At 50.4% G+C, this 20,861-nt stretch overlaps 1 protein-coding gene across 1 annotated transcript in view; it reads right to left on the bottom strand.

The window, feature by feature from the left end:
* Positions 1 to 20,861, bottom strand: part of LOC118785852 (partitioning defective 3 homolog B-like) — a 212,358-nt gene that overhangs the window by 40,283 nt on the left and 151,214 nt on the right. Inside the window, exons 18-19 of the mRNA XM_036540793.1 lie at positions 12,276 to 12,392; positions 10,215 to 10,490 (exon numbers count right to left, since the gene is read on the bottom strand). Of these exons, the coding sequence (XP_036396686.1) occupies positions 10,215 to 10,490; positions 12,276 to 12,392 (393 nt within the window). The remainder of the gene's footprint in view (positions 1 to 10,214; positions 10,491 to 12,275; positions 12,393 to 20,861) is intronic.

The following is a 20,861-nucleotide window of genomic DNA, read 5'->3' as shown; positions in this document are numbered from 1 at the left end:
ACTCTGAATCACCTTACAGCATCCATACTAGGTGCAGGACACTGCTTCCCTCCACTGACCGGCTGCAATGGGCAGAGAGCCTCTTTCCGCCAGCACAGCAAACGGTGCCGCGTTGCCAGGGACGACACAGAATTATGCCCCGCCCCCCCAGCGCTCGATTTCTCAATTCTCAATTTGTGTGATGGAGGGCCTCAGAGAACAGGACGTAAAGGAACATCGGCATCCGTCTTCCCCGTTCCCCCTCTCACTAACGCTCCCTCATGACCGCTTCACGGGATTTATCGGCCAGAGTAAAATGGGAAAAAAAGAGAAATAAAGAATGAATACACACACACGCACGCGCACACCTACACACTCACTCGCACACACACTCACAGACACACACACACGCATGCACGCACACACGCACACACACACACACAATTTTATCACAGGCAGCTATTGACTCAGGCCAGGGACGAGCGCTCCATCATAAAACCCAGCTTCCATGGCTTTACTTTTTAACGAGCCGGCAGCAATTAACAGCGATGGCACTGGCATGCATCACGCATCAGCTTCGTCGGGGCAGTTATATTTCATCCCTCCGGCGGTGGAGAGGGGCTGGCAGGGCCGGCGTCTCTACAAACACAGGCTTTTATGATCATTTACATTCAGCGTCTCTCTCTCTCTCTCTCACACACACACACACATCAGAGGAGCAGTAACCCATTGCATGCAGACACTGCAGCCTTAGTGTTTTTACAGAAAGGCGTATGATGCAGCACATCAGTCAAAGTCCAGATCCTTGTGTCATTTCCGCAGTTCTAAAACTCGGGGAGCATCCCAATATTGGGTTACTATGCGTTGTCCGTAGCTCTCTGCAAACCAGGGAACATTATTATGCTCTTGGCGTTTCGGCTGGGGGACTCTAAATAAAAGATATAGAGTATGTAGAAATCACAGAAACACACAGAAAAATGGACTTAAAAGTAACGAGGGGCATGAACTACATACTAAGAGCCCACCTGAGTGGCACCAGGAAGCCCACCATTGTGTCACTCTGCCAGGTGATAGTCACACGGTCAGCACCTCACGGCAGAGGCTGTGGCTTGCTAGTACGCTAACCCTGCTCCCAGTAAAAGCAGTGAGGATGACGGGGATACTCTCACAGACAGTGTGCGGGGACAGCGAACTACAATATACTACTTATTCACCGCCAAACAGCTGGTGAATAAGTCCCATAATTTTATTTTCTGCAGTTCACTGCCAGGAACTGCAAAGGTGCGTCTCAAGGGCTGAGTAACAGTAAGGCGCACCACAGAGGGGTTTGTTTTTAACACGTTTCTTATACTGTGCTGCGCCCTTCCCTTCAGCATTTCTGCCTCCAGTGAGGAAAGTGCTTACATCACTGTGAGGCAGTGGTGGCAGGCCTGGTGAACTCTCTCCTTTCAGCACGCACATGCTCATGGATCACAGTGCATGATGAAATGGAGCTCAGGGAAACCATCTAATATGTCGCCGCCGTCCCGCGGGGCACCGTTTAGGTGCTCTCTCGCTGACGTCACGTCTCTCGACGTTCTCCGCTCCCGTCTGCGCCCCGCCCTCCACCTCTGAACTCCACCGTACCCTCAGGTAAACACCCCCCACCTCCCCCACTCCCCGCACCTGCGCCACCTCTGCGTCTTACCCAGCTCATGCCACCTCCACCCCCAACCCCCCCCTCCTCCTCCCTGCCCGCGCCTGGCTGGCACAGAGCAGAGAGGGGGGCACAGAGAGGAGCACGATTCCAGAAATCCATTAGCTAATCCCGGGGAACATAATTAGAGCTGCCATTTTGATTGAGCGCACACCTTGCCGTCCACATGAATAACACTATCAATGTTTAATTAGAGTCTCGCACAGCCCGTGGCTCCAACCACAAAATCACACACTCGGCCTGCTGTGGCCAGCAGAGAATAGCACCACCCTGCAAGCTGACCCACGGGGAGGGAGACAGGGAGGGAGGGAGGGGTGGAGAAAGAGAAGGAGGGGGATAGAGAGAGAAGGAGGGGGATAGAAAGAGAGAGAGCGAGAAAGGGCAGGAAGGAAGGGGTGGTGAGATAGTGAGGAGAAGAGGGAGTAAGAGGGAGAGAGGAAGGGAAGGGAGAGAGGGGGGAAAAGTGTGGTTTTGGGGAGTGGGGGGGGGCTAGGGCGTGTCACACCCTGATACATGCAGTGACATATTTTCCAAATCAATGTTCATCTGCAGGAAATTACAGTACTTGCAATGTAACATAATGTGTCCATTCCAAAATCATTTGAGTATTTTCTTGGGCTTGTCCATGAGTAGTGAGGTTGGTGCCTGAGTTGTGAGCGATTGGTCCCCAGACAGGACAGAAATCACCTCGACAGAAAACGAACAAAGCTGTGTGACCTTGCAGGATGAAGAAAGTGGCGTGGCTGCAGTGTCCACTCACAATAACGCAATTCAATTTTGTTTTCCCCAAACAGTGAAATTCAGCCACTGATGTGGAAGGAGACTCCTATAGACTGCCGGTGAGCGCGAGGAGAAGAGGGTTGTCAGGATTTAACCCCAGAGTTAATCTGGCCTCAGTTTTATTTTCCAGAAATCCTAGTCATTGGGTGGTTTAAGGTGAGTTCACTAAAGGGTAAAGATATCTATTTTCCCCCTACTGGGAGAGCAGACAACCCGATATAAACTACAGAGAACGCTATTGATTTCCTGTAGAAAGAGAGATGTTTGTCAAAGTCTGGCAAAGCCAAATTAGTGTACAACCAGGGAACTACAAGTGCTCTGTTTATCTGCACATTTATCTGTCAATTCATTGCAGGCAGGTGGAAAAGCTGCCGGGCGGCCGGCTGGGATTGTGCGGGACCTGCGTGTGCGTGCGGTTTAGGACGAAATGAGGGTGTGACCATCGCTAAAGCATAGTGTAAGTGTGCACAGGGTTTTAACTGATTCCTGTGTTACTAAGGACTGTGCTCTTGCTAATGGCAACAGATGCCGCTACCCCGACCCCACTACCCCCCCCCCCCCCCCCAACCCTGTACTCTGCATATGTCAGTGAAAGCAACCTCAGGAATTTCAGAGGCCATTTTTCCTTGTAATGGTTTCATGCTGGAAGGTTGAGGTCAGCAAACTTTAAGTGCTCCGCAAACAGTGGCTCTGAGCTGGGACCACATAAATCTGGAAGAAACGCTTGTCTTTGGCTAACGTGGACCCTCCCCTTCCACAATCAGTCTTCAGGCTAATGTTTCATTTCAGAAATGGACTGTAAAAAGCTGTCAGCCAGAAACACACACACACACACACACACACAAACACAGACCTGAAATTTACACCATTCAACAGCACCAGTATCTTTACAAGCACAGCACTAGACAGGAAAAAAAAAAGCTGACATAATGGTAATCCTCTAATTCCAGTAACGTGATGAAATAAACATCCCCATATCCACAGTAGATTTATGTATGGAGATGCACAGTTAAACCCAGGCTAGCCTGCAAGCCCCTCCCTGTCCAATGCAGTTAAACATGGAATCACCATCAGAACTCAAGTTCGCATTCCCTCACGTGTCTTCTTGTGAAACCGGTGGCTAATTTAACGCTGGAGATTCCTGGGAATCACATTACATGTCTGAGTTAAGCCTCCCTGAAATTTCTCATCCTTCAGTTTTTTGACTTCTACTCCTGCCCTCCTTAACAGGGTTGCTTCTTCAGGGCCAGGCCACACCAGGGTCGGCACTAGTGCGGTGTGATGGTGCAGGAAGGCCAGCTCAGTGCTTCATGTGGCAGTTCCACCTCACTACCTACAACAGGAACTCTCGTGGGGTCACGTGACATCGCTACTATGACATCACTCAAGCCCAGAGCTACACCTGTAGCTAAACCAGAGGAGAAAGCATTGCTCCTGCTCATGCTTACTGTGCCTATCCTAAACCTGCAATCTGCAGAGCAGGACCACGATCCCAGTGGACTAAGGAGCTGCAGATAAACTGTTGCCACACATATTTACATTGGAGCGAGAGATACACCAGAGGCAGACAGAAAGAAAACACACAACTAATAGGCAAAACCTCCCAGGGAACAGAGCTGAAAAGCACCATGGCGGTCTCGTCTCCTCCCCTCTCTGCCTCCTCTCTGTCTCCCTCCTCTCCTCTCCGCTCCCTAACCCTTTACCTCTTCTTTAATCCTTTTCCCCCTCCTCGCTCTCCTCCCTGCTAATCTCCCCTAGACACCGGCCCCCGGTAGGGTGACATTTTCTCAAATGGAATATGACAACAAAAGACAGCCCTCTGTGACAGGTCTATGCTCAGGCTCCCTAACCAGAAGTGACACCTCTTTTTAAACGCCATTTGCAATTGAGGAAATAATGAAAATGATTTTGGCCCGCATAACATTATTTAGACAGTCCGTCTCTCTCTCTTTTTTTTCATTCTTTTCTCAACAGGTTTGCAAGCGAAGTGATGCATGTGTCACTGCTGGGAGCGCAATCACAAGAGCCACCTGCAGTGGCCATCCCAACACATGCGCAGAGTATTACATCATCCAAGGAGACTTCTACAGCTCCCATTTTACATGTTAACCACTCAAATGGCTGGATATTTACTGAAGCCAATCAGGTTGTCTTATGGAAGGCTGATAATCAACCCCCATCCATACACACAGAAACACACACACGTTTTCACTCGTTAACAGATACAAACATCTGTTCTGCGAATAAAAATAGATCAGGACCTAGAGACGGAGTAAGCTGAAAGCATAACGCAATCACTGCTCAGCGGAGCATGGTTACACTGGAAGACGGCAGACACCTTCACAATCACTTAGAGAAAACAACAGCCATACATCTTCCTCTTTCTACAGCAGCTTCCACTCCGCATCAGGAATGAGGTAAAACTTTCAAACATTTCCATTCCACCTGTGCAAAATGTGATGTGGAAAACATCTTGGAAAAAAAAACGGACGAGATGGAAACCAATCACGCCAGCCTGAAACACCCCATTCTTCAGGCTCACCAATTCAGCCACCCTCCAGGGACTTGTTGCTAGGCTACAAGATGCTACTGTAGAAAAGCACTGATGGGGGGGGTTTGCGTCTGTATGAGGGACAGAGAGTACGGAAGTCTGAGAGTATGTTTGTATGAATGAGCCCCTGCAAGTGGATGTTTGTGTATGGAACAGGAGTAATGGATTTGTAAGGTTCTGGCAGTGGAGAGGGGGCACTTCAAAAAAAGAATGGCCAAAGAAAAAAAAAGAAAGAATGAAATGGAAAGAACAAAAATAGAATGACCTGGGGGGGACAGAGAAAGAGAAAGAGACAGAGATTGAGAGAGAAAAGGATGTGGAATTGGGCAGCGGAGAGAAGTGGCCACTTGTCCGGTGCTCCTGACAAAGCCGGGCGGATGAGGGAGGCTAAGGGCCTCCGGAACCTTGCCCCCCGCCCCCTCTCTCGGGGGTCGACTCTGCCCCTGTCTCCCCGCCCTCCACACCACAGCCCTGAGTGCTGATTTCAGCGAGCCCCTCCCCTCCCTCGCTCACCCCATCATTACCTGCAGGATGGAGGGAGGAGAGGAGGAGGAGGAGGCCGAGGAGAGGGGCAGAGGAAGTGGGGACACTTAAGGGGAGCCACTTTTCCTTCCGCTGAGAGATCTGGAGTGGCTGCATGGAACATTCAATCAGGGGCCCGAGAAACGGCTGATTAATTAACAGGGAGAAAAGCACTCCGCCGCTGAACCAACCAACGCTAAAAGCCTTTCTTTTCTCTCTGCTGATTTATTTCATTATTTCAATGGCGGGGAGACACTGAACTGTGAAGGAGAAAAATGGAAGAAAAAAAAAAACATCCATCTAAACCTGATGCTCTCTTTAAGGGGAAAATTATTCCTTTTTTCTTTTACATGTCTTTACACATCAGAGGTTGAGCTCTACTCAAGTAAACACAATGACCCAGAGAATTAATAGATGGTCAGGGGTCTGGCCTACTCTTCAGGGTCTCCTGCGGAACGGTGCGTTCGGCACAGTGGTGAGGCACGCCGGCGCCTGTACACCTCTTCTCCCCCTTTCCCACTCCCCCCCTTCTGTCCCCCATCCTCCTTTCTTCTCTTGAGGAAAACAATGATTATTTTTTAATTGGACAGGAGTGCTCCCGGGGCTGTGGTTGTTATAGTAACTTTTCGCGGTGAGTGGTGTCTGCCTCTTCAGGGCTGAAGGAACAGCTCTTGGACTGAGATGCAAGGCTCTTCAGGGGGGAAGGCCAAGGGGCTGAGAGGGGGCCGAGGAGGGGAGGGGCGGGGGTCTGCTCTCCTGCAAAAGGGCCCGCTCAAGGGTCCCGCTCACCCCCCCCCTCACAAATCCACTCAGCGCTCCCATTAAAGACAGAGTCCAGCAAGGAAGAAGAACAGTCCAAGGCCGCCATCCAGACAGTGAGAGCGAACAAGAGCTCTGTGGTTTTTAGGGTACACTTTGTGGAAAAGAAAAAAAAAAAAAAATATTAATAAAAGAAGTTTATAACAAGAGGCTGCCACTTTGTCATTTTCTGTCCAGCTAAATATGGTCCCCACACTCCCAGGAAGAGCACGCGACCCTCTGCCACACACTAATTGCAGAAAAATATCCCAGAGTTCTGCGGGGCGAGGCGGCTGATCTCGTTTCATACTCGCTCACGTTGGCTCTCGCTGACTCCGACTCCATTACCGCCCAGCACTCGTTCCGCGGCATAAACCTCTCAAACCGACGCTTCGTACCGAGGATATTAAGCCTTTCTGATAGCGCTCTCCTCCAGTTAACACATATTATTCATTTATTATGTACAAAATATCAACTACAATAGCGGATGTGAAGAGCAATCAAGCAACATATTGAAAACTGGGGGGGGGGGAGAATACCGCAGCAATTAAGTCCCCGGCTAAACTCCTGGAGAGATGAGATGGTAGCTGAGTGGCCTTTCCAGCGCTGGCGGGCGTCAGACTTTGTTTAATTACCTCTCTCTCTAAATAACTGTGCCTCCTTAATGGTTCTCAGCACCCAGCCTTAAATCACAACTGCCATTTTCAGTGGAGCGGCTCTCGCAAACGGCCAAACTTTTTCCGCGGACAAATTTTAATTACAGGAATGCAAATATCAGCGACGCTGTCCCGTCCTGCGGTTAGGCCTGCCGCTCTGCGTTCATTACTCTCGAGGATGGCTCTTTAGCGCACGCTAAGAGAGAGGGAAGAAAGCAGAAGTATTAAACCCACAGTAAATAAGGCATTAATGCCAACGCATTAGAGAAGCTAATGCCTACGGGGGCCCACGTTACCCCTCAGCCATGTGGTCCTGATAGCCTCAGTGGCTGCGTTCCGCTTCTTCACATGGACGCAGGAGTGAGGGTGAAGCTGACGCTTTGGGGGTGCGTTTATTAGGGCACAGCTCTGCACCCCTCTATAGGCGCCTCTCCCTCTCTCCAAGCCACGTTCTCTGGGGACCTCCTCTCACTTGAGGAGGTCCCCAGAGTACTTATGCTCGGTAAAGCTCCAGTAGCCTGTGCGCTCAGTGCTGCTCACCCTGCTACGGCCAGCTGCCTGCTGCTGTAGGTTACAGACCAGCAGGCCAATCGCTGACCACTCCAGTAACTGTCTTCGTTCCACTCTGGGGAGAGGAGGGGGGGGAGTTCACATGCTACTCAGGACAAGGGCAAGGCAGGCCGCTCACGCAGAAATATTCAATTTAGGAAGAATTTAATCTAACCAAGTTTAATCTTGGAGATGATTTGTGTTTGTCAGTGAATGCATCCCTGACTAATGGTCCTCTTTAATCAAAGGCGGCGAGGTGTGTGTGTGTGTGCGTGTGTGTGTGTGTGCGTGTGTGAGAAAATGTGTATTTATGCATTAACCTGTATGTGTGTGTATATGCCACGAGGACCTCGGTCAAAGGAGTGTTTGTGTGTGTGTGTGTGTGTGTGTGTGTGTGTGTGTGTGTGTGCGCATGTAAGAGAAAATGTGTATTTATGCATTAACCTGTATGTGTGTGTATATGCCATGAGGACCTTGCTCAGAGGAATGTCTGTGTGTGTGTGTGTGTGTGTGTGTGAGAGAGAGAGAGAAAATGTGTATTTGTGCATTAATATGTTTGTATGTGCGTATGAGCATGTGTATTTGTGTGTGAGTGTGTGTGTGGGCACACAAGAAGAGAGAGCCTTCTTCTGTTTCAGCTCTGTCAACTTTACTGAAAGAAAATGAGCATTAATGGATTGATATGGGAATACATTTAAAATAAACATGGGCCCCCCTGGGTCTGGAAGCATCCATGCTTCTGGATAATTAAGCTTATAAATCAAATTTAATACCACTGTCAGTTAAGTTATCGAACCATCTCACTTTCGTTGGAAACCAGTAAAAACACACAAGTGCTATGTTGAGGGCCTTCCACTCCAGAGCGCATGGAATTACTCCCAGATCCAAGCTGAATCTCTGCATAGCTTTCATGCAGATTTCAAGACAGCGTCTTCCCCACCCTCGCCATAAAACATTCCCACTCCGCCACACTCAGCCAGCGTGGCAGACAGCCAGCCTGGCGCATTTCTCCACCGTTCTTCCCTGGAATGGGAGAAGTCCACCAGGTCTCATGAACTGAGCCACAGACCCACTCAGACAGCTTGCTTTTTTACAGTACTATGGACACAACAAGTTCAAATTGCAGCTATCATGACAGAGAGCTATGAAAGATGAAGGTGGGTTGGGAGCAGTGTGAAGCTGGTGGTCTAACACAGGGAGCAGTGTCAGGCTGGCGGTCTAACACAGGGAGCAGTGTCAGGCTGGCAGTGTCAGGCTGGCGGTCTAACACAGGGAGCAGTGTCAGGCTGGCGGTCTAACACAGGGAGCAGTGTGAAGCTGGTGGTCTAACACAGGGAGCAGTGTCAGGCTGGCATTGTGAGGCTAGCGGTCTAACACAGGGAGCAGTGTCAGGCTGGCAGTGTGAAGCTGGTGGTCTAACACAGGGAGCAGTGTCAGGCTGGCATTGTGAGGCTAGCGGTCTAACACAGGGAGCAGTGTCAGGCTGGCAGTGTGAAGCTGGTGGTCTAACACAGGGAGCAGTGTGAGGCTGGCAGTGTGAGGCTGGTGGTCTAACATAGGGAGCAGTGTGAAGCTGGTAGTGTGAGGCTGGTGGGGTAGCAGAGGGAGCAGAAGCAAGACCCTCACACCAAAGGACAGGACTTCCTGTGCAGGAGGGCAGCTCTCAGGGCATTCCCCATGTTCCCCTGTATCTCTCTCTCTGGGCTGTGCTGTAGAGATGCCCCATGTCCCCCTGTATCTCTCTCTCTGGGCTGTGCTGTAGGGATGCCCCATGTCCCCCTGTGTCTCTCTCTCTGGGCTGTGCTGTAGGGATGCCCCATGTCCCCCTGTATCTCTCTCTCTGGGCTGTGCTGTAGAGATGCCCCATGTCCCCCTGTATCTCTCTCTCTGGGCTGTGCTGTAGGGATGCCCCGTAGAGATGCCCCATGTCCCCCTGTATCTCTCTCTCTGGGCTGTGCTGTAGGGATGCCCCATGTCCCCCTGTATCTCTCTCTCTGGGCTGTGCTGTAGAGATGCCCCATGTCCCCCTGTATCTCTCTCTCTGGGCTGTGCTGTAGGGATGCCCCGTAGGGATGCCCCATGTCCCCCTGTATCTCTCTCTCTGGGCTGTGCTGTAGGGATGCCCCGTAGGGATGCCCCATGTCCCCCTGTATCTCTCTCTCTGGGCTGTGCTGTAGGGATGCCCCGTAGAGATGCCCCATGTCCCCCTGTATCTCTCTCTCTGGGCTGTGCTGTAGAGATGCCCCATGTCCCCCTGTATCTCTCTCTCTGGGCTGTGCTGTAGAGATGCCCCATGTCCCCCTGTATCTCTCTCTCTGGGCTGTGCTGTAGAGATGCCCCATGTCCCCTGTATCTCTCTCTCTGGGCTGTGCTGTAGGGATGCCCCATGTCCCCCTGTATTTCTCTCTCTGGGCTGTGCTGTAGGGATGCCCCATGTCCCCCTGTGTCTCTCTCTCTGGGCTGTGCTGTAGAGATGCCCCATGTCCCCCTGTGTCTCTCTCTCTGGGCTGTGCTGTAGGGATGCCCCATGTCCCCCTGTGTCTCTCTCTCTGGGCTGTGCTGTAGAGATGCCCCATGTCCTCCTGTATCCCTCTCTCTGGGCTGTGCTGTAGGGATGCCCCATGTCCCCCTGTGTCTCTCTCTGGGCTGTGCTGTAGAGATGCCGCATGTATCTATGTCTCACCTGTCTGCCGCCGCTGCAGGTGGGGGTCGCTGCTTATTGACCTTGGCGTACAGTCCGTCACTGGGCTCCTCCGCGGATGGCTCCGGGCCGTGAGAGGCGAGGGGTGGGGGGCGCCGGGGGGACGGCGTGCGGGTCCTGTAGGGGGCGTGGGTGGGGGGGGACGGGTTGCGGAAGTTGTTGATGCGCGCGTAGTTGGGATCCATGTCGTCGTCCTCCACGTCAGGGAGGTGGTCCCTCGCCTGCCTCTCTCTCAGCTCCTGGTGTTTGGCCTCGATCCTGTCAAAGAGTCACCGGCTGGGTTACACAACAGGACTGACCACTCCCATCTGTGTACTGGCACACACACACACACACACACACACACACACACACACACACACACACACACATACACACACGAGCAAACATGCTTCCCTCAATGTGGACGTTGGTCTGGCTTTCAGCTGAAGTCTCTGTTAATTAGGTCTGACTGTGCTGTTAACTGAATACTGATCTGGATTTGACACCATCTAAGAACTTTCAGTTATTAGTACATTCTTTACAGACATGGCTTACTGGAAGTGCATATGCTGGAAGTTATTTCCATTTGTTTCGGATAACCAAGTATTAATCTCTGTTAAGAGTAATTATTTGATAAATGGGGCCCAGAACAACTGATTGAACCACTAAGTTAAGTTAAATTGTGACAGCAGCCTTAAAGGGACAAACATGAATAACAATATGTTGAAGAAGCTACTTCAATACTGTATTTTAGCATAAACACACCCTCTTTCACAGAGAATGTACCGCAGGCTAAATGCTGTGATGTGAAATAAAGACCAGTTAAGCACTCAGTCAAAGCTGGTTAGCAGAGAGCTGAACTGGAATGGAGGCCAGCATGCAGAGAGAGCCTCCAGGAGCAGGGCTGGGGAAACCCTGCTGTAGAGCCGTACACTCCAGCAGCAGATCCACAAACACTACAGCTTATGCTGCACGCTTAAGCATCTATGGAGGAACCAGAAGAGCCTAGCGGGAGAGACAGCGAGCACCGCAAGCTGTTTGAGTTTGGGGAGGGTGGGGGGGGGGGTCACACTTCCCCCTGTTCTCTGTGTGTTTGCGTGTCAGACACACACACATCTCTCTCCCCGTCTCCTCTCTCTCAGAACCCTGACGGCTCACGCGCGCGACACAATTCCTCTCCGGTTATTAAAAGAAACACACCGCGGGGTGTTTCATTCCGTTTTGATCACACGCCATCAGAGAGGACGGCAGAGAGAAAGGCCGGCGACGCCTGGCTCCCGTTCTCTTTTTCAATTACCAAAAAAGCTGCAGCCAATAAAAGACAAAATGGCCTTTGAAACAACAACACAGAAAGCATTTCTCTCTCTCTCTCTCTCTCTCTGGACGGTGATCTCATGCTGCCCACGGCGCCCGCCCTGCGGCGCGTGATAGACGGATAAATGGCAGGTAGCGTGCCTCTATGTTGGCGTTATCTAAGGCTTCTTGAACCCAAATCGGTAACAGAGGAGGGCGGACTGGAAAAATGACACAATCTGTCTTTCTCAGAAAGAGATCTAAAGTGCAGGCTTTTCTACTCCTGCGTAGTGTGAGCCCACACAGGCTGAGCAAGCCACTCCGCACCAGCCCAGAACCAAAAGCCCTCTGTGTTTTTGAATTCAACTGGGAGGGAGGGGACAGGCCAGGTACTGATAGAGCTGATAATTTCGCTGAGCTGGCTGAACAGCATTAAAAGGCAGAAATGGGCTATTTTAGCAGCAGGGCTAATTTGAGGGGCTGTCTGGACCTTTGATAGAACTGCTCTTGTGTGGTATCGGGGGTGGGGGGGGAGCGGAGCTAAAAATGAATCCAGATGAGGCCTCTGAACACAATTAAAGCCCTGACAAGGGTCCTTATGAAAGGTACAGAGAGGAGGCGGAGAATCGGCAGCCTCCCCTGGGCCGTGAACAGGACCCAAGACTCCGTACGAGGAGAGTGGAGGCCTTCAGAAACACATGCACAGGAAGCTGCTTCGCCTGCCTCTCCCTCTCTCCGCTCCTCCTCCTCCACGGGGAGTAGCCTCACCTCTCTCTCTCCTCCTTCATCTTCTCCAGCTCCTCCTCGCTCAGCACCTCGGACTTCTGCTTCTGCAGGGACGCCTTGGCCTCCGCCTTCACCTTCTCATCCTTCTTCTTCCCAAACCTGAGCATGAGAGAGAGGGGGAGGAGAGGGAGAGGGAGGGAGTGGGTGGAGTAAGCTCAAACATATGCAAACTGGGGGAGGCACGTGTCAGAAATAAAAAGTATGTTTCAGAAAGGGATCGATGAACTCCGCGCTTTATTACTCTCCGTGTTCACACATCAGCTCGCTGCGTGAGCTCTGAAGACCAGAGTATCCCCCCGCAGCAACGCATTCGGAGTTAATCAGGCAGCATAACGCTGCCTCCCAGCACACTGTATCACTGTCAAGCAAAGGAGGGAGGTGTCCATGCCCCTCCAACCACACCAGCTACACCCTGGTATCAATCCATGAAAAAATCACTACCCAGTGCAGATTGCCCTGCTTAACATGGATCTCATATTCACTCACAAAGCTCGCCACAAAACCCTTCTTACTGTCAGCTTACGCTGGAGGAACATATTAAATCCTGTTCACAATAGTGTGCCGCAGTTGATTTTTCAGAATTCTGGTGTGTGTGTGTGTGTGTGTGTCTGTGTGTGTGTGTGTGTATGTATGTGTGTGTATATGTGTGAAATCAAAATGAGTAGTCACTCCTACAAAAACAATGTCAGTACCTCTGTTATTATCATTAGCACAATTAATAACTACGTAAAGAAAACATTAAGAGGTCCCAGATGAGTGAAATTTGAGGAATCATTAAAACTATGTAATAGCAGGTACTCCTTGATATTACTACTTGATATTCAGGGTATATTCACTGCTTCTGGCCTTAATTAGAGGTAAATGTGGAGAAGACTTCACAGCAGTGACTGTGCCGAACTGAGGAGAAGGTGGAGCCGTGACAGTGTTTATGGTGTCAGCGTTGTAGTGCCACAGCACTGAGGGTGCGGGACACTTCTGGGAGACTGTGGTTCTGCTTCACCATTCCACTGTGTGCAAAACCTAGCACAGACCCACACCGGCGGAGGCTGGCAGCCGAGAAAAGGAAGAGCTCTTTCACTGACAAACAGAAATGTTCATGCTGAGAGAAAGAAACGGAAACAAAAAAAATACACACATCATCCCTGCAAGAGTCCATATCCTTCCCCGAGGGTAGGGAATAACACATCATTCATCACGAAGGCAGGTAAAGCGAGGAAGTCTCTCCTCTAAATGAAAAGACCGGCGGTTCCACATGTGAGCAGTGCTATAGGCTTCCTGTGAGGCTCTGCGTGAGCGTGTGGGGCCTGAAGGGATAGATAGAAGAGAAAAAAAACGACAGAGAGGGGTGGAAAACAAAGAGGCGGAACAACGTGTACGCAGAGATGGTGGGATGAGAAAGGCAGAGGGAGGAAGAGAAAAAGGACGGGTGATTCTGCCTTAGTCACGCATCCCGCAGACCTAATCAATCAAATTCCGAGCGCACGGATTGCGGCACGCTGGCCGCTTATCCATCCTGGATTCACACACATTCCCCTCCCGTGTTCGCCAGGCATTCTGTGCTCCTGCTTGCTGTGCTGCTGGTGAGGTAGACGGGCCTAACCATGAGAGAGGGAAAGCCCTCCAAGCCTGACCCCTGGGAGAGTATCAGGAGCACTTATCTCAGCCAGGCAATCTACCCGAGAAACACTTTATTCTCACCCCTGAGGGAGATATGCATAGGGTATTTAATGTTTCAGCAAAATGCTGGGTGCAACTGCCTCTCTCTCGCTCTCTCACACACACACACACACACACACACGTCTCCCTTATATTACCACTGTATATGCTTCTCTTAAATGGCAGTATCAATGAACGTGCTGTATTACTTTCAGCACGGTGCTGGGAAGTAACTCTGCACTGAGTTGGGCATCGAATTTAAGAAAAAGCCAGCCGTTTGATTTTGTTTATTCCAACATGCAGACTGCTTGTTTACGAACCCTTTACAAATGGAGCTCTCTTTGAAGTAATTATGAAAAAAAATGAAAAATCACAATCATGAAAAGAAGATCCTCCAGCCTTCAGACGGGAGATGGCAGGACCACCTGGAAGAGAACACAGCCCGCACGCGGACGAGAGCCCCCGCGCTCTCTCAGAGACAGACAGGTGAGCGGTCCGCTTTCATCCCATGGCCTCCGCCGATCTCCATCACAGAGGAGCCCTCCCCGAAAAAATAAACCGCGGAGTGCATCGCGCGGGGCCGAGTGAAGATGAAACGAAGAGGCCGTGGGTCCTCGTCTCAGGCCCAGATCACAGGGCCGTCCTCAGATCTGCCCGGCGCGTCCGAAAGCCCCCCCGCCGACCAGTGCCTGATTAAAGCGCTTCTCTGACGTTAAAAGCAACCACAGGAGCAACAGGAAGCGCACGGAATTAAACTCTGTGCTTTTTGCTCTGGGTGCCGCATGCCATCTGTGGCTTGTTGCTGCGTAAACTCTCCTCCGGTGAGCTGGGCGGAACATTGCGGAGGGTTCGGGGGCGGATGACAGCGATGGCACCGACGTGGGCACACAGGGACACAGTAATGCAGGGACAGCAGTTGCACACTGTCCGCTGTTCTACCCCACCAGCCGCGCACTGTCCACTGTTCTACCCCACCAGCTCCACACTGTCCACTGTTCTACCCCACCAGCCGCGCACTGTCCACTGTTCTACCCCACCAGCCGCGCACTCTCCACTGTTCTACCCCACCAGCCGCGCACTCTCCACTGTTCTACCCCACCAGCCGCGCACTCTCCGCTGTTCTACCCCACCAGCCGCGCACTGTCCACTCTTCTAACCCACCAGCCTTCTCTCAAACCACCTTCACCTGTCACAGTTAGTTTATGATAGCTGGGATTTGCACACGGTGTGTCCGTAGTACTATAAAAGGCGTGCAGAGCCACACAGGACCACGCCCTCTTATCAACAGACCCTACTTCCACATCAAGAACCAAAAACAGTACCCGAGTGGAGTTACTAATTGACACAAATTTACTTCAGGTGATCTCCATCCCCCACACCCCACTACCACCGAAGTTGCCCCCCCCCCCTCCCCACAGTGGCGAGATGTCAGTCCCCCCCCAAGCTGTGCAGCCCCATCAAAATCACAGCAGTCACATTACCTAATTACTATATTTATCTCATTAGACTGAAGCTTAATACCGGCGCTTGGCATGCGAAGGCTGCACATCTATTTAGCCCTCTCATTAGGCTTACAGTGCTGTGGCCTGAATGTCAATGCTCCACCCCGGATGAATACAGAACACGCGCACCCAACACACTGAGGCTGGGGGGAAAAACACGATCAAAATATGTCCTTCATTCAGTGAGTGGAGGATGCTGTATATTTGGAGGAGATGGCTGCCATAGAAACAAACAGCTGATTGACTGGTGCAGCGTCCACATGCAACACACGATCTTGATCAATTCTCCCCGCTCAGTAATAAATGAGGATCCTTCATTCATATGGGCTACAGTATAGGGAAAATTGCACAAGAGTGATCTAATGCATGATTAATTGATGCACAAAAAGTCATTAGGTTCATTATGATTAGTTTGTGTGTGTGTGTGTGTGTGTGTGTGTGTGCGTGTGCGTGTGCGTGTGCGTGCATGCCTACATGTATGTGTGTATGTGTGCTTGTATGTGTAGGTGTGTGTGTATGTGTGTGTGTGTGTGTGTGCATGGCCAGTCCTGACCTTCCCTTCACTTTGATGAAGTAATGACTTTCCCAAAGCCACAACACAGCTTCAAAAATGTGTTCTGACACTAATCTGAGGGAGAAAGGGAGTAACACAGCCACGACAGAAGGCTTGTGCAGGCTGGGTAAAATAAATAAATTCATGCATAAAGGCTGTAATTAGCCTGTCACTTCAGTGGCTGCTTGCTCTGCTTTCCCGGTTCCGGTAAAGACCTTCAAACAACATTACACACAACGTCACTTAAACAGACTGAACCCGCGGAAAGAGCAGGAAGAGGAAGTAAACTTCAAATAAACACTGTCCTGTTCACTCTCAAGGGCAGAACGCTGATAGGGGAAATTTATATATATTTAAAGAACAAACACACACACACACACACACACACACACACAGTGTATATGTAAGTACCCACATTGACAAGTGCTTACATGTAAGTACTATATGTTTCACTACCACATTAACCAGCAGTCTGTCACAGAGTGCACAAGGACAGTGGGGTACTTTGTTGAACAGTCCTCATGGGCACTGTTTGGAGAAGTCTCATTAAGGCAGGCGCAGCAACGTCTTCCATTGGAAACATGGTTTCACCTTCCTTACTTTAAACAAGAACTGTTAACCTCAGTATTGATCTTGTTTTTTTTTTTTTTTTTTTTTTTGCAGTTTACTCTACTCAGCATTTCCACCAGCACACAAGCTCCTTAGAGAATGAGCCAGACGGAACGTATGCCGACCATCACAAAGCCCATCCGATCTGCCCACCTCTCTTTGACTGACGGGTCCACATTTTTTTCACAGAGAGAAAGCTCTACAGGATGTTGAGGGCCATATCTGTGCTGGTCGTTATCAGACCATACAGTACACTGTAAGTTATCAGAGCACACATTAGAACCTCACCAACCTCAGTGACTCATTGACCCTCATCCACGAATTAAGAAAATCTGCTTTGTTTGGAGCCCAGCTTGCTTATCCTGCTCTGATGTCTGGGCTTCAGTCCATCACATCCCTCAATGCAAGGGGACTTCCTCCTCAAAGAGCGTGAGGGAAGATACCGGAAGAGCAGTCTACTTCCTACGCGTTAATTAATGAGAGAAGTTGGGGTGGGGTGCTAAGGAAACCGAACCAATTTCCCCTTGTCTCCCAAATTCCTGTTCCGTTCCACTGGAATCCCAAGCTGACAAATGACTGCATGCTCTCTGTCCCCTGCACGCCCCAAAGCAAAGCCCTCACACCACAGCGTGTGCACAGAGCAAGGGCTAGGCCTCACACCACTGCTGCGTGCACACACACACACTGCGCCACGCCACAGGGGAACACACACACACCTGGGCTTTTTAAAGGGCAGCCACACTTTAAATCCAACACTTACCAAATCCTCATCACCTCCCAGCTCGGCGGTTACGCGCAACGAAAAGCGTGGATCCAGTTTCCCTCTACAGTCTGCTCATGAACTGATGTCAGCCTCTGGCATTACCTCTATCTAATTCATGAGCAATGAGTGGGCAATTGATTTATAACTCCCTGCAATAAATCTCCTTTTTAACCCAATCTCCATATGAGCCAGCAAAGCATGTATAAGAAGCAGTCCTGATAAGGCCACTTAATTCTTATGGATGTTAAATGTTAGCAAAAACCAAGAATACTCTATCTCCCTCCCTTCATTCTGCCTCTAATTCCCAGAATGCAGTGTGAAACTGACTGCACCCCTTCTGCCTGTTGAGCATGAGAACAGAACTGCTAAATTGGACAGAAATTGGATCAAACGCCAAAAATACAAATCAGCTTAGCATACAAACCTGTACCCACACCCATACCTTCAGCCCACCTTCGCATTTGGAGTGCATAGATATATTTATGTAATCAAGAAATTACAGAACGAGTAACAACAACGCCGTTTTGAAATGGCATAATCCGCAGAGAGAAGAAGAGGTGTAGCAAAGCATTCTGCCATCTGTGTGGGGGACAGACAGTGTGTATCAGGCTAGGAAACCACGAGAAGACTTCAAATTACCATGTGCTCTTAGAAATGAACAAGCTTTAAATATGGACACCTGTTAAAGAAGGAGTATGGAGCAAAAATATTATATTTCACATCCGTGGCAAAGAGACCCTTCATGTGATGAAAGAGGATGGGGCCTGTCCACTGTGCTGTGACATTCCTAAAACAGTTAAAGTCAATGTAAAGCATTCAGAAAGTGAATGACTTTTTACAGAGCTCAGGGGGACCTAATGGTACTTCCCACTAAACCAAAGTAAAATACACTGAAATAACCCAGTCTCTCTGTTTTTAGGATAAAAGGAGGGCTGTTGGGTGGGAAAGGCGCAAGGGGGGATTGGAGAGGTCTGCTTCTTTAGCGTTCCCCTCCCTTACAGGACACCTGCAGTCCGGCGCAGGGTCTCGCCGGTTTAATTAGCCTTCCCGGCGGCCCCCTCCATATTCATCAGGGTCCCTTTCCAGGGGAGGCTGCGGCCAGGCCCGGACCGAGAGGCAGAGGAAGCAGCCTGGCTCAGACGCCTCCTTTCATCCAATTGTTCTCCCTCCTCGCATTCGCCGGGCGGAGGAGAGTCGGCGCTCTAACGAGGCTCCGCCGAGCGGGGCGGATTAAAGCCGGCGAGGGGGTGATGTCACCGCCCCTGACCTCCGCGAGGCGACCGGCCGGCGCGCCCCGAAAACAGAGGGTCCTGAAATAATGAGGCGCCGTTTCCATAGCTACTTTGCAGGCGGCCGGTCGCAGAAAAACCCGAATCAACCGATCCCAAATTAGTAGACGCAGCCCACTTTCGCGGTTAGAGCTAAATGCTCCCTCGTTGGCTTGACAGGGCTGATGCTTCAAATCCCTGCCGACCAGCTGCAGGAGCGGCCGCGCTCCGCACAGAGCATAAACAATGGAACAAAACGTCCTGTCTGCAGCTTTTGCAATTATAGCGGGAGAATACGGGTTTTATCAACGTAATAACAAAACAAAACCCTTTAGTGGAAAACGCCGGCGCGCTCTGATTGGCTGGTGGGTCCAGGCTGGTGCAGAGGGGACTGTTCAAATGACTAATTAGCGGTTGGCTCTGACGAATTCATTACCCCGTCTCCAGTAATTAGAGGAAACAGGCTGCTGAACACTGAATATTCAACAGGAAAGCGGGGACTTAGGCAGGGACCTCTGGGCCACACCTGTCGGTGATAGTGTTTACTTTCACATTAGTATTTCTACCTAAGTTCCTCTTTACTAGTCTCATATCCATTCTACCTCCACTCTGCTAAAGAAAGGGGTCAGTTAGGTGCAGGTTGAAGGGATGAGCGTTTGTTTTGTGACTAGGCTGGTAGGCGGCTTTCTCATCAGCAGGGCCGTATGGTACAGTGGGATACACAGGGATGAAAAAGGCCTTTTTTCCAATAATGCAGAGCTGGCAGGAGTCAGGCTATTGTACCATGGGACTTAACAGAGCCTGTCTCGCTGCATCTATAATTAGGAACGGAAATCAGTCTGTCACCTGCACAGGTGGGTGAGAGGCTGGAGTTACACCCAAACAGAAAGGCAGGCAGGCAGGCAGATACACACACACACACACACACACACACACACACTCTCACACACACACACACACATGCATACACACACACTCAAATGCATACATGGACACACATACAGTCACTGCAAACACACCAAAAAATACACATGCATACACACACACACACACACACACACACACATATATACAGTATAAATGCATACATGCACATACACACACACGGTAGGCATGCAACAAATGACAGTTTCCATAAATGACACTTTTACTTTTGAAGAGAGAGAAAGAGAGAACATCTTTCTCACCTAAAATACAGATCCATCCACCACGAGCACTGTAAATATCTATCTGAGTTCAGAGTATGTAAAAAATATGAAACAAGAGGGAAAAGCCAGAGTGAGAGAGAGAAGAGAGAGAGAGAGAAAGAAAGGAAGCAAAGCTCCCATGAAGGTATGGCACAGTTTGATAAAATAAGTAGCTTAGGAATATAAGCAACGTGGAGGTTTCAGTAGGCGGGCGTGAGTGCTTAATCTCGCAGCCGAAATGTTATCTTAATAATTAGATTGCCCTGTCTGGTTAGCGGGGGAACTCAGCAGAGTGGAGTTTGGAAACGGAGAGATAATTTTTGGGGAATATCCCATCGGAAAACCAGTCACGTGACCCTGCCGGTCAGGGAAGTGTGGACGTGGGGGGCGTGTGGAGGCGGCTCTGCCCCCGGAGAGAGGGAGCAGAGGACATGGGTAAAACACCGAATCGGGAGGGAGGAGGAAAGTAAAGAACGACTCAATCCACCTCATGGAGCTGCGTACTTTGGCTGCGTGATTCATCGTGTCCACTCCTGCTGAGCTGAGCGTCTCCGTCTGTGGAAGCAGACTGAATCTTACTTATCCTCCAGCTCAGCTACACGGCGCAAGTGCAGACCAGGAGAAAGAGCCTCTGCCTTTTTCAGCCGGGCTGCAGGATAATGGTGATTATGACTGCTGGAGTGGTGGAGAGCAACGGGGTCAATGCTACGCTGTATGCACTGTTAATGTTGGGAGAGCTGTGTGTGTGTGTGTACGTGTGTGCGTGTGTGTGTGTGTGTGTGCGTGTGCGTGTGCGTGTGTGTGTGTGTGTGTGTGTGTGCGTGTGCGTGTGTGTGTGTGTTGGGGGGATGCAGTGTGTCTCCCCTCTGTCCTTGTTCTCATCTGCATACTGTAGCAAAATAGAGAGGGAGATGCAGGTATGAAACACACATGCAGGTGTACACACACACAAGCACATACGCACACAGACACACACAGACACACACACACACACACACACACAAGCACATTCATACACCCAGGGGAAGCT

This window comes from Megalops cyprinoides, chromosome 11 (assembly GCF_013368585.1).
Source record: "Megalops cyprinoides isolate fMegCyp1 chromosome 11, fMegCyp1.pri, whole genome shotgun sequence".
In the NCBI taxonomy this organism is placed as follows: Eukaryota; Metazoa; Chordata; class Actinopteri; order Elopiformes; family Megalopidae; genus Megalops; species Megalops cyprinoides.
Note: the sequence above shows the minus strand (reverse complement) of the source record. Positions and strands in the feature narration are given on the sequence as shown.